General features: G+C 41.9%; 1 protein-coding gene across 3 annotated transcripts in view; it reads right to left on the minus strand.

Moving 5' to 3' along the window:
• Nucleotides 1-512: 512 nt before the first annotated feature.
• Nucleotides 513-18,885, minus strand: part of LOC132870660 (NACHT, LRR and PYD domains-containing protein 3-like) — a 46,697-nt gene continuing 28,324 nt past the window's right edge. The window contains exons 11-14 of one of the 3 annotated variants that reach the window (XR_009651165.1): nucleotides 10,636-10,809; nucleotides 7,609-7,782; nucleotides 2,518-6,705; nucleotides 513-1,964 (exon numbers count right to left, since the gene is read on the minus strand). Coding sequence is in view for 2 of the 3 variants with exons in the window: in XM_060904413.1 (XP_060760396.1) it covers nucleotides 7,623-7,782; nucleotides 10,636-10,809 (334 nt within the window). In the remaining variant the exon portion in view is untranslated. Of the gene's footprint in view, nucleotides 6,706-7,608; nucleotides 7,783-10,635; nucleotides 10,810-18,885 lie in introns of all 3 variants that reach the window. The other 2 variants (XM_060904413.1, XM_060904412.1) reach the window with 2 other exon arrangements.

An 18,885-nucleotide genomic window follows, 5' to 3' on the forward strand; every position in this document is an offset into this window, starting at 1 on the left:
TTCAGCAGCCAGGCCTAAAATCTGTCTGCATGACATGCACCACAGGAAAATATTCCACTGGATTTTCTGATGGCATTTCTGCACTAAAACAGGTCTTATATCTGGAGTCAATAAAATGGAACACATTAATTTTACTATAGAGTGTCTACATCTGTAACTTTATTATACCAGACAACCAAAAAAAATCAGAGCCAGGGTTGGAGGTTGCCCTGGGGTTCACTGCCTTACACTTTTTTCTGAGAAGGGAGGAAAAATTATATAGTCATGAAAAATAAAAAACTAGTACTTTAAATGTATGGTGTAGGTGCAATTTGTAATTAAGTGATCAATCTCATTAAATCAGTCTCATTAAATACCATTAATTTTGGTGCTTAATAATAAATTACCAAAAAGCTAAATTATGGTATATTCCAAATTATTATGATCACTTACCGTATTACATAACTCATATGCACCTTGGAATTCTTTGAGATTGGATGACTTCGAAAATATTGGTACAACAACAGACACAGTTTAACAGAATAATTGTGTTTATTATAACAATGATAAAAATTGAATAATAGCAGTTGAATACATTATATACAAATATGATATGGTCAAATACTTGGTGAGCGTGCGTGTGTGTGTGGCCTTGTGGCCTAAACAAAAGACAAGCATGGGATGCTAGCTAAGGTGTGTGTGTGTGTGTGTGTGTGAGGCCTTGTGGCCTACACAAAAGACTAGCATGGGATGCTAGCTAAGGTGTGTGTGTGTGAGGCCTTGTGGCCTAAACAAAGGACTAGCATGGGATGCTAGCTAAGGTGTGTGTGTGTGTGTGAGGCCTTGTGGCCTACACAAAAGACTAGCGTGGGATGCTAGCTAAGGTGTGTGTGTGTGAGGCCTTGTGGCCTAAACAAAAGACTAGCGTGGGATGCTAGCTAAGGTGTGTTTGTAAGGCCTGTGGCCTAAACAAAAGAATAAACTCTGGGTGAGTGTGACCACGTGGTGGGAACAAAAAAATTAGCTCTGCTTTGCTAGCTACACTAGCTTATAACATTACTAAATCCACTGAAAACTTGATGAGGTCAAAATATGTGTAATCATGAGATTAAAGGTGTTAGAAAGGATAGCAAGAGCATGTAAAAGCCTATCTATTAACAATTGAGAGATCAACACAAATAGAACAATAATCAATTCAACACCCTAAGTGTTTACAGTGTACACAATTAAACCGTTCCTGAGTTTAAATTCACACTACTTCATAAAGCTAATTCCTAAGACTAGTTTGCCCAAAATGCCAGTCTTACTTCAGTATTTTGCTCCTGTGTAGGAATACAGAGAAGCTACGAAGAGGCTGAAGTTCACAGGAGCTCGTGGAGACTTCTGTAGAAAGCAGAGAATTCTTGGTCCAATGCTTCGTCGTTCGTAAAGAAGGTCTCTGATCAAACAATGTGCACAGTACTTTTAGTTAGAAGGAATCCGATCACTTCTAACTTTAAATTAACTGCTCTGGGCTGCAGTCGTAACGTTACCTTAATAATAAAAACATAAAAAACGGTTGTAACTCAATGAGTGAAATAGCACGATTTCAGTAGTTTTACTGTGGCCAATGGTAAACAGAAAAAAACGCGCTGAATCTTTCTTCTTGCAAGAAAGAAGTCGTGGTTTCGGACGGTCCGATGAGAGAGTGCCTCTTTATGTCTGTTCCCGCGTGGTTGCAGAGCCAAAGAGATAGAACGGAAGTTGACTCAGTAACTTATGTCTTCAGGGAGGATGTGACATTGGTGATCCCACCCAGGCGTGACGTGGGTCATCGTGGAAGTTGGTTGATGGGATTTGTAGTTCTTAGACGGACTGTGGTTGAGTCACTTATGGGCTCATGGAGGAAGTGACGTAGGTGATCCCGCCCAGGCGTGACGTAGGTCAACGTGGAAGTTGGTTGATGGGATCTGTAGTTCTTAGGCGGGACTGTGGCGCTGTTCTACCTACAATGGTGTACATTTATAATTATGTCAGCTGGGTTCCACTTGATCTTGCAAGTTCAGGAGATTTTTAAAATATAATTTTAATCAAATGTAGTTTTCAAAAGTAAATCTTAAAATTCAACATTTTCTCAAGTTTTTCAGAATAAGTGAAAATCTTTACTAAAAATATAAAAGATTAAAAAAAATGTTGGTTTTGGTTTACATTCATACAACCTTTAATACAATTTTATACAAAAATTCTCTTTATTTTAAATTTCCCAAAATTCAGACAAGGTTTCATAAAAAAAAAAAAATCAAACTCCCACTTCATTAGAACTATTACAAACAAAGGGAAGTTTATGAAGCCAGTTTTATGTAACATTTTGTTAAATCTGTAAACAGTAAAATCCAACACATTATTTCACCAGTAAACAGATTTAAAATTTCTCCAAAATTCAGGCTCCTGCTTTTCAGTGTAAGGGTGTAGGAAGGGCATCGACCCAATCTACTGTGCCAGTCAATATGGTGTGTGAGTGATAATCGGTTAATTACTCAGTTATGTCTGTTTACTGACCTGCCAACGTCTGTGTGAGTGCCTACTGACCAACAGCTTTTTCATCATTCTGGTCGTCTTTGGAAGCTTTAAAAGCACCTTCTTTCCGTTCTGGCTGTAGGTGTCAGGTTCTGTGGACTTTTCAGCCTGCTGTTCATCTACTTGGCCACTAGATGCCACTATTCAGCATTATATTTTCTTTTGTTTTTCTTGGGTTACACTTGTCTTCATGCTATTGGCTAAGCGAATCATTGATGGCCTACAGTGGATTGGCTGACCACATCAAGGATGGGCTATCTTCATGGGAGGAGGCTGAAGACCTCGAGTTGTTGATCTCTCAAGTCATCCGGCTGGACAATCGGCTGCAGGAACGAAACAAAGCCCCGAAAAGCTCCGTTTACCAAGCAGTTCCAGTCCGTAGCAGTCCAGCAGTCGACTCCTCTGACGGAAGACCGGAGCCCAGGCAGCTGGGGGGAACTCGACTGTCTCAGGCAGAACGTGATAGGCGAATGAGGGAGCGTTGCTGCATTTACTGCGGAAAGCCTGGACATTTTCATAGCACCTGCCCAGAACTCCTGGGAAAAGGCCAAACCCCGTCCAGCCCCAGGAGATCTGTGACGGGGGTGACATCGTCTCCTGATCTCCCATTCACTGGCTTCTTTGTTCCTGTAACTCTCTCCTGGGATCACCAGCGGCACTCTCTCCAGCCCTTCATTGACTCTGGTGCTGCCGGCAATTTCATGGACCTCTCTCTAGCACAATGTCTGGGGATTTCCACATCTGGCCTTGACCCCCCTCTGTCAGTGACTGCCTTAGATGGACGACCTTTGGGTGGGGGTCTTGTAGATCTAATGACCTCTACCATTCATGTACGGATCGACAGTCACCAGGAGGAACTGTCATTCCATGTAATCCAGTCTCCAGAATTTCCCATAGTCCTTGGATTCCCCTGGCTGACTCGCCACAACCCTCATCTAGACTGGGGCTCACGCACGATCCTCCAGTGGGGCCCTACCTGCCATGCCAGCTGTCTTGTCTCAAGTACCTGTCCCGAGTTTCTCAAGCCTCCCAAGTTGTCCCAAGCCCCTCCCGAGTTGTCCCGAGTGCCTCCCGAGTATCATGACTTGAGAGAAGTGTTCTGCAAAGGAAAAGCAGCGGCCCTACCACCTCACAGACCCTATGATTGTGCCATTGACCTGCTGCCCGGCACCTGTCCACCTAGGGGTTGTATCTTCTCACTCTCTGCGTCAGAATGCCTAGCCATGGAACAGTATATCAAGGAGTCACTGTCCTCAGGCTTCATTCAACCCTCCTCTTCTCCAGCCGGAGCTGGCTTCTTCTTTGTGGGCAAGAAGGATGGAGGCTTGAGGCCTTGCATCAATTACAGAGGACTCAACAAGATTACTATCCGTAACCGTTACCCCCTGCCACTAATGTCATCAGTTTTCGAACTCCTGCAAAACGACACCATCTTCACCAAATTGGACCTTCGCAACGCCTACCATCTGGTCCGAATTCGTGAAGGAGATGAGTGGAAGACTGCATTTAACACCCCAACTGGCCACTATGAATACCAGGTCATGCCCTTTGGGCTCACAAACGCCCCTGCTGTGTTCCAGGCCCTTATAAACGATGTCCTTCATGACATGCTGAACAGATTTGTTTTTGTTTATTTAGATGATATTTTGATTTTTTCTAAGACCCCCTCCGAGCACATCCAGCAGGTCCGACAGGTTCTCAGTCGCCTCCTCAAGAACAACCTTTTTGTTAAAACTGAGAAATGTGAATTTCATGTTCCCAAGGTGTCCTTTCTTGGCTATGTCATCCCTGAGGGGAGGATTCTCATGGACCCTAAGAAGGTGAAAGCAGTACAGGATTGGCCGGTTCCCAACACAATCAAGGAGACGCAGAGATTCTTGGGCTTTGCAAATTTCTACCGGAGGTTCATCCGTAACTTCAGCTCCATTGCTGCCCCCATCTCTGCGCTCACTCGAAAATGCCACTCCCTCTTCTCATGGACTCCGGAGGCTGGCCAGGCATTCAGGGCTCTCAAACAGCACTTCACCTCCACTCCTGTTCCCAATGGTGTTTTCGTTAATGATGACGATGATGAAATGATTTCGTTAACGCACCTTTTTTCATAACTAAAACGAGACAGCGACGAGCTAAACATAACTCTTTGATCACGAAAATATGACGAGACGTATCTGTTGTTTTCGTTGATGAGACAAGACGAAAATGTTAGTGGGTTGGCTATAGGACTATCAAAATGCATGGCATTTCCTCCAACGGTGCATGCAACCTGTCTGACAAATGCTGAAAATATCAGCAATGCACTGCATCCTGTCCTTGTTTGGTCATGCCCACCACCAGGCATGTCCAGGCACAGTGCACACCGGGGCAGCCACACAGTTCATGGACCATCAGCAATGCCAGCACAAGGGCTTGGTGGGCAGAAAAGATGTAATGATTTATGGACATACTTTACACATAATCCAGCAGAAAATAAAACGGAATGCCTTGTAGTGGGAGACAGAGGTACACGCTGTGGCTATAAACTACGTGGCAAGAATACGACCGACCTCAAGAGCCATCTAAAGGCTCATCATGCTGCTATTTCTGCAACGGTAAGTTAACGTTACAAGAAGTCCTGTTAACAGATCATGTATACGTTTGCTAGCTTTGGTTAATGTCACTCAACAATCGGGCTGTGATGAATTTCCTATGAAGTTTTCCAAAACACCGTGACCTGGCGAAAATGAATGGGACCGCTAGCTTCATGCTAAAGTTGGCTTGGTTAAGCTAACTTAAATTCAATTAACATGTCATGAGTAAAACTTGTCCTGCAGGGATTTTTGGTGGGACAGCAACTGAATGCTTTGTCATATATTGACCCATATTTGAGTTACTGTGAATCATATGGGGGGAAATGTAGCTTATCAGACCTGTTGCTGTGCCTGAATATGTCTAAATGAGCAGCAGCACACCTGGCTACTATGTTAGCAGCATGTTTAGCCATCATATTTACATTAACGGACAGCGTGGTCATCTTTTAGTTGTGTGTTCATCATGACATGTTTGTGCTCTATCAGCACATTGCGACATGTTAAACGGAGGCAGAAACACGAGTCTGTGAACAATGGAGTATACACACTAGCAGACATCCCAACCTGCAGAAACTCATTTCAGGGAGGTGTCGTGACGCATGACGTTTTTCCCCCATCAGCGGGGGGGTGTCACAACACCTCCCTGAAATGAGTGGTTTACAGACATACAAAATCAGGATGCTCTTTGTCTAGCATGCGCTACATGAACAGGCACACACGCAGTCTCTCTCGCTCTCCCTCACGCACTCAGTCATATGCGCGATGCAGACATTAATGTTTTGCGTGCACGCTCTTGCTCGTTTGCTCTAGATTCCGGGAGATATTATCCAATTTGCGGGCATCAGGGAGCCGCTATCAATATGCGGGAGACTCCCGGAACTTCCGGGAGACTTGGGATGTCTGCAATAGACAGCGTTTATGTAGAGAGCATGCACACTAGACAGCGTTTATGTAGACAGCATGCACACTAGACAGCGTTTATGTCGACAGCATGCACACTAGACAGCGTTTATGTAGAGAGCATTCACACTAGACAGCGTTTATGTAGAGAGCATGCACACAAGACAGCATTTATGTAGCAAGCATGCACACTAGACCGCGTTTATGTAGAGAGCTAGACAGCATTTATGTAGAGAGCTAGACAGCATTTATGTAGAGAGCATGCACACTAGACAGCGTTTATGTAGCGAGCATGCACACTAGACAGTGTTTATGTAGAGAGCATGCACACTAGACAGCATTTATGTAGACAGCATGCACCCTAGACAGCGTTTATGTAGAGAGCATGCACACTAGACAGCGTTTATGTAGAGAGTATGTTATGCACAACCTGTCAACCTCAGTTACAATTTCCTATCTCTGTATTGGCCTAATTTAATGTTTTAAAGTAATTATTTTTTTGACTAAAATGAATGATTAAAACTAGACCAAAACCATCAAGGATAGAATTGACTAAAATGTGACTAAAACTAATAAGCATTTTGTCCAAAAGACTAAGACTAAAACTAAATAAAAAATGGCTGCCAAAACCAACACTGGTTCCCAAACATGGAAATGCAGGAACACCAGAGTCTTCATCACACACACAGATGTTCATCAAAACCTGAAAATAAAAGAAAAACATCTGGAGTAATCCCCATTCACTGGACTGTGGTACTTCATGACCAACAGCATATAATCATCTCTGCTCCAAGAGAAACATTATTATCTCCTGTTTATAATTTAATTCAACATTTATTCAGTCTTATATAATATCTTGTATTATATCTTATATAATATCATTGACCTCCAACAAACGAGAACTTCCACAAGATCTAACAGGAAAGTGAGCAGACATTTCCCATCACATCACTGCTCTTATCCAATCACAGGCTTTGGAGCTTTTTAAACAGTAACTAACACTGCAGTGGGTTTGATCTCGTGTTCTACATGTAGATTTAAGTGCAGACTTTAAGAAGAAGCCGAGGTGAATTTTGCAGGAATGACAGAAGACACGGTGTGGAGGTGGAGAGCAGGAAGGAGTGTCAGAGTGAGTCAAGTGGCTCCTTAAATCACATATTTGTGGCAGTGTGGCATTAAAGATGATCATTTTACTGAGTTTTGAGGAGAGTTGAGAAGAAAGTGTGCTGCTGATCAGAAACAGGGAAAAGCCGAGATCATCTTATTCAGACAAAAGCAGCAGGATGAAGTCAGAGACAGCAGGGTGTCACAAGGAGACGAGGTGTTCATTTACAATCACTCTCATGCACTCAGATGGGACATTTTAGAAACTCTGACTCCATCTTCTGCTTTCAGATGAATTTTAAATGAATTTTACTGAACAACAAACAGCATTAAAGACAACTGGGAGGAAAAAGTCGGATTAAATAGAACACAGTGAAAATTTCTAAAACTGGTTTCATTTCATGGCCTGGTCATGTGACAATTACTGAAATTAAAGAAAAATGACAAAGAAATTAAATTATTATTCTCCCCCCAACATTCACCTCAAAATGTTATTACTTACAGGAATTCCTGTTGTTAATAATGTTTATCATCCTTAAGAGCAGAAAGCAGCTTCACTCTTGCGTCTCCTATTTCATTCCCATACAGACCCAGTTCTCTCAGGTGTGAGGGATTTGATCTCAGAGCTGAACTCAGAGCAGCACAGCCTTCCTCTGAGACACCACAATACCACAACCTGCAGAGACACAATGACACACACTTCACTGCCTCAGTTTATTAACATCAATATTTGCTTTGTTCATCTTTAAAGGCTCACTCACAACCCGCTGTAAGTGTTTTGGACACTCGTGGGTCGCAGGGTTTGGTAGCTCGCAGCCGTGCCACAGGGTCGTGGTGAACCCGGGGGAAAATTTGGGGGAGGAGTATGGGAAAAGTACAGGTTGCATGGCTGACTTCAAGGCGTGGGGAAAAATTGTGCCGTTAGCCCATGGAAAGCGCATGTCTGACGCGGGTGATCAGTGCGTGATCAGTGAGCGTGGAGTGTGTGAGACTTGCTTTTTACCAGTTTCCTGTGCTACGAGTTTGGGCTGCACTTGTGAAGTGTGTGTGACACATGTGATTAGCATGTTATAATCACTCATAACTTGCGTGTGATGCAAGCCAGGAGTGGGTATAAAACCAGCGTGTCTGTCGCATTCTGCATCTGTCTTTCGACTGAAGAACATTGGATATTTTGTGGGAAAATTTTAAAAATATTCAGTTTATAGCTTAGAAAATGGGATCCAAGAAGAAATGAGCAAAAGTGAAGTAACCCAGCCTGAAACAGCAGAGGGGGAAGAGGAGGAAGAATTTGATGATGATGGTAGCAACACCGGTGAGCCCTGCATGGACAGGGAGAAGTTTGCCTTCAAGCTGGCAGAAGGCACAGCACCCTGCCAGAGGGATTTTCACAGGTAAATACACATGCTTTAAACATTCATTTCAGTATCTATATGCTTATGTAATTAATATTATATATGCTGATTTTCATGTCTGTTTCAGCTAACGACACCCAGAAGTGAGGACATTACAATCCCATCATCACTGTCAGGCCACTGTGCCATGCTCAGTGATGGACAAGAACATCCCGACACCCCGTCCCACTACTCAGCAGGAGTAGGAGCAGGACAGCAGTTCGGAGTCAAAGTGTGTTTCAGTGCTCAAACTGTTGGGCTATTTAGTTGGGATTTTTTACATTATAATAAAATGTGTGATTCCCTTATACTCATGTTTTGTTATTTGACGTTTGCATAGTAAATTAACATATACTCAAATAAAAACAGCAAATGAGGTGGTCTTCTTCCCTTCTACAATGCTACACACTACTTGATCGGTTCCTTCGTTCCTCCTCAATATGCATACACAGAGTCTTGCCCCGCGGGTCACCTGTGGGTCACGCGCGCTGCGTGCACACCACACATAGGGGTAAGAAAGTGAGATGTACTTCTGTCTTGTGGGCCGCACAAATAGCAAGTGTGGAATACTTGTGTAGTATTTCTGAGGCACGTCACTCGTACAATGACCACATGTCAGTCGTGCGTCTTACTGTCATCGCAAAAAGCCTCTACTAGCCGCGCTGCTGACTTTGTTCAGGCGTACAAAAGGAGTACGGGTCCTGTATGTCGTGTATGCGTTCTTGATTTGTTGCAAGACCCGTAGAATTTGCATGTGCAGGACCAAAAGTCTCCATGGCCAGTCTGCGACCTTCTACTGCACTGAACACACGCAAGTGTCATGCAAGTCTCAAGAACGGTTTAGCCAAATTTTATTTTACTGTAGACCACCCGTAGTAGTACGTACGACGGGTTGTGAGTGAGACTTAAATTGGAGGGGTGCGCGCGCGTGTGTGTGTCTGTGTGTTTTTTCCATGGATTTATCATTTCTTTCACCATTTCATATCAAGGAAGTAGCTAAACTGTGAGCAGAAGAAGGAAGTTACAGCTCACAAGTTACAATCAGAAACAAATTTCAGAAATTATTGCAAATAATCAAACAGAACTTTAGATTTACAATTTATCTGAAATATTGCCAAATTATTCCACCACTGTAGGCTCCAATATGTTCAGGTTTGAGAGGTCAATCATGTTCTGTCCCAGTTTACTGATTGGCAATTGGTTACAAGGCTCCACCCCTTTAAGAGATCGACCAATCATAATAAGGAGAAGGTGTGCATCCATGCAGGAAACACAAAATCACATTGTCCAATCCACGGTGACATTTTTTTTTCCCCTGTGTAAAACACACTCGCCCACACTCCATTCCCTCCCAGTGAAGCGGTGCATCTGGGTGGGGCTCAAAATGACGAGATAGACACTTGGGCGAAATAAACAAACAGTTTGAGTTTAATGAACAAACAGCGCGATATTGCAGTGAGATACTCCATCAATCTGATTCACTAAAATATTGAATGACACCAAGACTGATGAATAAAATAGACGCTTTGGGAAACGTTTCATTGCTGCATTTTAATGAAATGTGAGGGGAAGCCGGGCTTCCAGTGCCGTCTTAAAGCAATCACCACTGACAGAGATGGACTGGAAGATTATTTACTATTTTAACATAATAATAATAATAATAATAATAATAATAATAATAATAATAAATCTCTATTTGAAAAAAATTGAAAATCAACAAAAGGAATGCTGTAATTGGTTTCAGTTTATTGGAAGGTCTTTTCTGCTCCTTTTTATTTCATAGAATTTTTAGAATGGTTTTTTGAACTGCATCAATTCTATGGCATTAACTTCTCATTTTAGTTTTTAAATTCTGTGTGTAATCTATTAGTGTGATTAGTTACAGTGTTGTAGTAAATTTCACAGTGAGTTCAGACACATTGTAGTCGGATCAAGTCCCGTTTTGTGCTGCAGCTTCTCACATACGTCCATCTGACCCAAAGACTCAGTGACAAATCATCAGTGTGCAGTGAAAAGAAACAATCTTCCTCCTCAGGACATTGATGATGAACCTAAAACCTCTGCTTCAGTCTCACTATTAGAGAATGTGTCTTACTGAGGAGCAGGTCATGTGACTCTCAGAGAGATGATCTTACCCCAGTGTCTCCAGTTTACAGTGAGGATTCTCCAGTACAGCACAGAGACGCTTCACTCCTGAGTCTCCCACATTATTATTAGACAGATTCAGTTCTCTCAGGTGTGAGGGGTTTGATCTCAGAGCTGAACTCAGAGCAGCACAGCCTTCATCTGAGACACCACAACCACACAACCTGCAGAGACACAATGACACACACTTCATCAACAGATTTTCATCTTGGTTTAATTCTTACTTTAAAGATGATGAGTGTAAAATTAATTGTATTATTCAGAATGTCATGAGGATTTAACATCACCTGTTTATTCTCATTAACAGTGTAATTAATAATGATAATACTGAGTGTTATATTTAGTTTCTCTCCTCTGTTGTGTGTGATATCAAACCATCAGCAGCTGAAGCTGAACAGAGAACAGCAGAGAGACCATGAAACAGGGCTCGACATTAACTTTTAAACCCACTTGCCCTGGGGGGCGAGTGGGGGTAAATTTCCACTTGCCCCCTAATATTATCACTTTCCTCCTATTTTGCGAGTACTACTATTTTTTTTTTTTTTTTGCTGTTTAGGAAAACCATAGAATAGCTGTGACTTGCAACATAAAATGATCACACACTGAGGTGAAGTAATTGATTATAATAAAATATGTTATTGATTCTAATAATATGGATTTTTTTGTTAGCCTGGCAAGCCAGACTAAATGTGAATATTTAGTCTGGCCTCGATCCGTAGACATTTCCGAAGGGGGTGGGAGGAACAACCCGCTGTCTTTCAAACTGTCTCTGTGTTTATAGGCCAACGCTCTGACCAATCAGCGCAACAGTGACTGTGACGTAGTCAGAGTGACAGAAAGCAGTGGGGGAGACCTTGAAATAAATAATTTTTCAAAATGCTTATTAATTAATAAACAGGTTCTAGATATTAAGAAGTTTGGAGATAATGACCACAAGTTTGGAGTCTGTACCACATAACTCTTATTTTTTTTCAAGTGTTTTTCAAGGGTTTGCTTAAACTGTTTTTGAGAGTTTTTATTTAGTGGTGTTTGGTGAAATAATTTCCCTTAAATTTAAAGTAACGGGAAAATAAAAAACAATCAAAAAGTAATGTTTCAAAGCTGTTTATTAATTCTTCGTACTGCACAAACTAGCCCCATCCTTTTGGCTACCAGCGGAGCCAGCTGGTAGATCAGACTTTTGCCATAGCCGGTCGGCAAAACAGCGAAAACGTCCTTGTTGAAAAGGAATGAGCGGAGAGCCTCTTCCTGCTCATGTTTCAATGAAAACTCCAAGTCTAATTCTTCTAAAACTGATTCCAAAGCGGAGTCAAATGAGCGCTGTTCACTAGCCATAGCCATCTTTCCTGTTGTGCTTTCTCCAGCGTCGCGCAGCTTTGTCGTCACTCCTGCAAAAGCCCGCTGTAACAACCGTGGCAGGTCTGCCAATTGGTAACCTGGTGTACCTGATTACCTAATTACATCTCTGCCTTGTGGCAGGCATTTTATTGTGTTTCAGGTGTGCCTGATTGGGAGGAGCTATAAAAAAACCCCAGAACATTCCAGGAGGGTTGCTCTCCTCCTTGGGTTTTTGGATTAATTTGCGTGACACTGGGACTGACCACACTACACTCCATTATTACTGATTTGCACTACACTTATTTATCATTATTTAATCCTTTATTATAATAAATTATATCATTATTTGCAAACCTGTGTGGTCTCCCAGTTTATGTTGCCTTGCTGGAGCCGGCGTTGCAACATAAACTGGGAGACCACACAGGTTTGCAAATAATGATATAATTTATTATAATAAAGGATTAAATAATGATGCAATAATGCAACACTGCCCAAAGAATTCAAACAAAAACCTTGCGTTGTGATTGGCGGGCACGATTTGATGCCCGGGGTGTTTTTGTTTATATGGTGCGAGGCTAGACCCACTTGCTAGGCAAAAATGTTTTTGGCTGCTAGGCGGGTGGGTCTAGTTTACTAGGCTATTTTTTTGTTATATCATCCACCTCTAGGTTTAAAAAATACCCGCACTGTGTCATGACAGACAGGATAACAGAGTTTAAAATTATTGTTTAGTGTGTAGGTTGTAGATGTTTTATACAGACCTGGCAACCTGTAACTGAATCAGTGCAGCAAACTCATGACCAGCCTGTTTTTTTTTTGTAAATAAACCTATAGGTGGATGATATACATACATGCATACATACATCTCATCTCATTATCTCTAGCTGCTTTATCCTGTTCTACAGGGTCGCAGGCAAGCTGGAGCCTATCCCAGCTGACTATGGGCAAAAGGTGGGGTACACCCTGGACAAGTTGCCAGGTCATCACAGGGCTGACACATAGACACAGACAATCATTCACACCTATGGTCAATTTAGAGTCACCAGTTAACCTAACCTGCATGTCTTTGGACTGTGGGGGAAACCGGAGCACCCGGAGGAAACCCACATGGACACGGGGAGAACATGCAAACTCTGCACAGAAAGGCCCTCGCCGGCCACGGGGCTCGAACCCGGACCTTCTTGCTGTGAGGCAACAGCGCTAACCACTACACCACCGTGCCGCCCACATAAATAAATAAATAAAATAATATCTAAATATTTTGCACAGGACTGTGTTCCTCTGATAACAGAAACAAAGCTCCAGCTCTCTGCTCTTAATCTGTTCTGTTCTTTCAGGATTTATCGCTCATGTCGCTCCTTGTTGAGTTTTTTATGCCTGAGTTGTTTGAACCCAATCTGTGTTTTCTGTGTTGAATAAGGAAGCGGCTTCACCTGGAAGAGAATCAAACACTTTCATGAAGGCGCTAACTCGAATGCGAGCAGAAAAAAAGAGAGATTCTTAAGCAAACTCTTCCATCCTCACTTCAACTTTGTTTTTTTAAAATACATTTTAAATACAATCGTGAATTTCTCTGGAGTTTTCAGGCTGAGCTCCTCTCCTCGTATTCTTTAACCACTCATTTCCTCGTTGTTCTTGAAGCATTTGCTTCTATTTGTTAACATTTTTCTTGATAGCACGGAGACGGTAATGCCTTTTACCTATTTCTCTGTTTGAAGAAGCAAAAACAGCACAAAAATTAACCATATTGAAGACAGATTAAGCTGCTTACATGAAAGACGGTGTCAGTCTGACCCCAGCTGTACTGTAATTATCATGTGATGCGTGACATCATGCACAAGGGGTCTGCAAACAGTACGCGTACCATACTACACCAGCAGGGGGGATATAAAATAACTTTCAAAACAGTAAATGAAACCGAGACTAAGAAAACAGCCAAGACATGATGGTGGATATGTAGTGAGGGACACTTTTAGGAACTGAAATAAAAGATCAAAAAGACTAATTTTAGTGGTGCAAGTTCGTAATATATGCTCATTCAAACTTGCCCGGCCGGGCATGTCGGGAACATATCCCACTTGCCCAAATGCATGTTTCACTTGCCCCGGGCAATCGGGCAGTCTTTAATGTTGAGCCCTGTGAACTTTAATTAGAGAGAAACAGACAGACAGAGAGAGAGAGAGACTGAATCTCAGATGGTTCTCTACTAGACTTATAGTGCACTACACAGGGGCAATAAACTTGTTTCTCCAGAGTCTACAGAGTGCATTTATAGAACACTATAGATTTATATTATATTAGATAAAACTTTATTGATCTAATCTAATTTTATTCTACAATAATTCTATTATTGTAGAATCAGAGAATTAAACAATGATTATTCCATATAAATCCTACAAACATTCAGCCACTCATTCTTGAGACAGCGTGCGAACAAGAATTTCAGAAAAAATGGACAGAAAACCTGAAAACATACCGGTTTCACCTCTCAGTGTCGGAGGCATAAAAATGTCAGTGTAATTTATGATGTTTGTCTAATTACTTTTTCATCCCTCAAAAAAGAGGGACCACATATAAACAGTGCTGTAATTTCAACATCAGTCACCTGTCAGCAGAGGTGGACAAAATACCCAACTTCATTACTGAAGTCAAAGTACAGATCCCACTGGTCAAATGTGACTCTGATACAATTGAAAGTTGGCCAGTCAAATTTTTACTTGAGTTAAAGTACTTAAGTATTTGCTTTTAAAAATACTTAAGTATTAAAAGTACATTTTCTGTCAACACATTGTTGTATTATTGCCACAACACTTACAAAACCTAATGCCTCTGAAGTAACCAACTGGATTTACTGACTAACTTGTAGAACCTGTCGAATAAACACCTGGTAGAACGTTACAAAATGAAACAACTTAAAACCAAGCAGAATCATCAATAAGATGCTCGCTAGTTTCACTCTTTGGCTACTGGTAAAAAAAAATGTGACGAGTCATGGAATCCACGGACACATGTCGGCCGAAATGAATCCAAGAAAATTGCAAAAGAAGCTTTTTTTTCGGAAAAAAAAGCTTCTTTTGCAATTTTCTCGGATTCGTTTCGGTCGACATGTGTCCGTGGATTCCATGACTCGTCACATATGTATTAGCTATAGTAATTATGGAAGGTCACAAAAGCTACAATGTTAAAGGACTTCAGATAAGTTAACGTTATTCATGTAAGCGTAATTCCATTTTTACATGCTAACTAACAGTGTGCAAGTTAACGAGCTGTGTGTTAACATTAGCCGTGGACAAGGCTACGGCAACCTGGTGGGCAAATCCATAGAAAATCATTTGACTAACCAGACTGCATAGCTATTACAACGTTATCACTGCTCTAAAAGCACAGACAACTTCATTACAAGCTTTCTCTTGGAATAAAATGTTTACATACATTTACATATGCTTATGCAGGTTGGACAGTGAGTTTTTGGAGGCCATAATGTGGTTTGTTTTAGGCAAGCAAAGCAAACATTTAACACAAAATGAATCTTTATTCCTTTCCCCAGAGCATTCCCCAGAAGAATCATCTCCTTCCATTCTGCCATCAACTGATCATGTTCAAATAACACTGAGGAGAAATTACTGAACTTGATTTTATAGTCTATGGATGTGACGTGACCTTAGTGATTACTGACAGGCTGTCTCAGTGTCACCTGCAAAAAAACCAATCACGGTTTAGAAAAGAAAAGAAAAAAACATCCACTTTCAAAAGCTGCTTCATAGTAATGAGTAACGAGGACCGTGATAGAAATGTAGTGGAGTTAAAAGTACGATATGTGACCCCTCACCGAATCCAGGGACACATGTCGGCCGAAACGAATCCGAGATAATCGCAAAAGAAGCATTTTTTTTTTGAAATTTGTGATTTTTATTTTTTTCCATCATGTGCAAGTTGAGATCTTGAAGAATGCAATCAGTATTTCAGATAATAGATTGTTTTGTTGGAAAAGCATACATTTTTTGTTGCAAATTGTCTCGTTTTTGTCAGGACTGTAGCCTGCTGGGGGGTGTGGGTAAATTACCATATGGGCCATTCACATGATGATTTAAGTCATTTTTTTTTTCCACGAATCAGCTGTATGATCCGAGTTGAGCGCATGGCTACTTAACTGCATACAGGCGTGTGATTTCACTATGGAATGAGTTACTAAACAGAGCGCAGAGGAGGTGACACACCGCGAAGCAAACAGACACATGGTATTTACATCGGAGATCACCATTTCTAGCAAAAAAAAACCGCAACCTCGTTTTCCAGATTGAATGGAATACTTGAATGATTGGATGATACACGGACCGTTCTAGGATTACATTCTATCAGAGGCATTGGTGTGTGCAAGGCGACGTTTCTCTTTCTGATGGGGTAAGTTTATTAATCTAAGGCTGTGTGGTTATTTTTGCATGTAACGGAGAGTGTTGTGGTTTGGTTAAGCCTAGGTCACAACCAGACATACGATTTTTTGGCCGTTTGATTTTTGGCGTTTCCCAAATCGCTGCGGTTTTTTTTGTTCGTGGAGAAAGACGCGCGTTGGCCGTAAGTTTGTCTTGCAACCTGAAAAAAACGTAAGCGCCCGTAGAGTTTGTTTGACATGACAAAGAACCTCTGCGGCCAGTCTGCAGCTCGAAAATCAGCACATCACACACGTGCTCTCGTGCTTTTCACACGCGCGCTCTCGTGCGTTTCATGCGCGCTCTCCGTGTGTTTCTTGCGTTTTTTGCATGTAGACCGGCTGTAGGAGCACATACGGCTGGTTGTGACCGAGGCTTTACATGAAACTAGTGTTGTGTTAGTTGTGTCATCATCGTGCTATCTTTCTTTCTTACGGTGTGAGTAATTTTTCAACCACAAAGCGTTAAAGTATACTTTAGGACTTATTTTTGTACTTCATAATTGTTTTGGGCATACTTTGCATGGAAGGAAAATTGACGTGGTGATCTTTGTTTACATGAAAGTAGTATCGTGCTAGCTCGTAGGGGGTAGGGCTTTCCTTAATGTCATGCAGATGAGCACCATTATGTGCCCGCCCTACACCCAGAGTAGCTGAGATGGAAAACTTTGAGGGCGATTTTCTCCCTTTTCTGTTTTAAGAAGTATACACTTTCAAAAGGCCACACATTCTTCAAATATTGTCAGATCTCCACATGGAAGGCATCATTGGAAAGCTTAGAAACTGTACTTTCTGAATCTGTCAATAACTCAAAATGCCCCCGGGCCGACATGTGTCCCTGGATTCTGTGATCTGCCACATATTCGTTTTTCCAAATGTAGTGAAATTAAAAGTCATAAGTTTAAAAAAAAAAAACACTCAAGTAAAGTACAGATATTCAAAAAGTGTACTTAAAGTACAGTACTCAAGTAAATGTACTTGGTTACTGTCCACCTCTGCCTGTGAGTAATGTGATAGAGCGCGCCACTTCATCAGACTACAAACATGGCCGATCTGAACTACAACACCCAAGAACCACAGCACCCTCTATTGCCTGTCTATTAATTACACCTGTCACGCATTTCCTGGTTAATCAGCCTATGCTATATAAACACCTCTCCCACACACACTCCATGTGAAGTATCGGTCAGTGTCTTACCCATCATACCAAACCTTGTTATTCTGCCTGCCTTATCGTGTTCTCGACCCTTGTTATTGTCTCGTTACTCTTTAGTCTAGCCCTTATTACCCTGCCTGTCCCTCAACTTTGATCTTGCATTTGTTGCCAGTCTGCATTCCCTGCGCTCCCCCGCACATACATCCATAAGTGCCTGCCATCCTGATATCACCCAATCTGGATGCAAGTTTCCTCAAAATAAAGTTGAAGGTCTGCACTTTGAAATCTTAATGATTTAATTTCATCAACAATATACTGTGGAGGACAAAAGAACGAAACAAACAAACAAAAAAAACCCCACAATTTTTTATATGCACATCCAGGCTGAACTTAGGGGGGAATCCTGGGTTCAATGTTTTAAAAATAAATAAATAAATAAATAAATAAATAAATTAAAAATATATATTCATGCACTTAGAAAAGTTAAAAATAATAATGAATGGACCTCTGGAATGTGTTAGGGTTTTGCTGGGATTCGAACCTGGTTCGTTGGTGTGATAATCCAGCAAACCCCCACTAGGCCACCAGGGGGATGACTCAAATGCAGAGGCGTGAGGCGGAAGTAGAAAAAGAATCAAAAGGTTTATTTAAACTATATACACTATATACAGGGCAAAACAAAAGACAAAAAAAAAAACCAAAGAGTATAATCCAAAAGAAAAGCAAAGTGCAAAAATTCAAAAGCTAAGAAGATCAAAAAACACAGTACAAAGGAAACTGGAGATAAACATAACAGCACAAAGACTCCGTGACAAGAGGACTGAACTCAGGGGTATAAATAGACAAACTAATTAAGGACACAGGTGAAGATAATTAGGCAATTAACACAAACACAAAACACAGGAACAGTGGCGGCCTCTAGAGGCCAAAATAAACACGACATGAAAAGGAAATAACAGCGGCCTCTAGAGGCCAAAACAGTCCTAGTCCTAACAGGACCCCCCCCTCTAGGAGCGTCTCCTGACGTTCCCAGGGCGATCCGGATGGGCCGAATGGAAGTCCCGACATAGTTCTTTATCAAGGACATCCCGAGCAGGAACCCAGCAGCGCTCCTCAGGACCATAGCCCTCCCAGTCCACCAGATATTGCAACCCGCCGCGGACCCGGCGGGAGTCAAGCAGGCGATTCACAGTGAACACAGTCTGCCCCTGGAAGATGCGGGGGGGTGGGGGGTTCCTAGGGGCAGGGGCATACGTAGACGTCAGTACGGGCCGTAACAGGGAAACATGGAAAGTGGGGTTGATCCTCAGAGTCCGGGGC

This window comes from Neoarius graeffei, chromosome 22, assembly GCF_027579695.1.
Source record: "Neoarius graeffei isolate fNeoGra1 chromosome 22, fNeoGra1.pri, whole genome shotgun sequence".
In the NCBI taxonomy this organism is placed as follows: domain Eukaryota; kingdom Metazoa; phylum Chordata; class Actinopteri; order Siluriformes; family Ariidae; genus Neoarius; species Neoarius graeffei.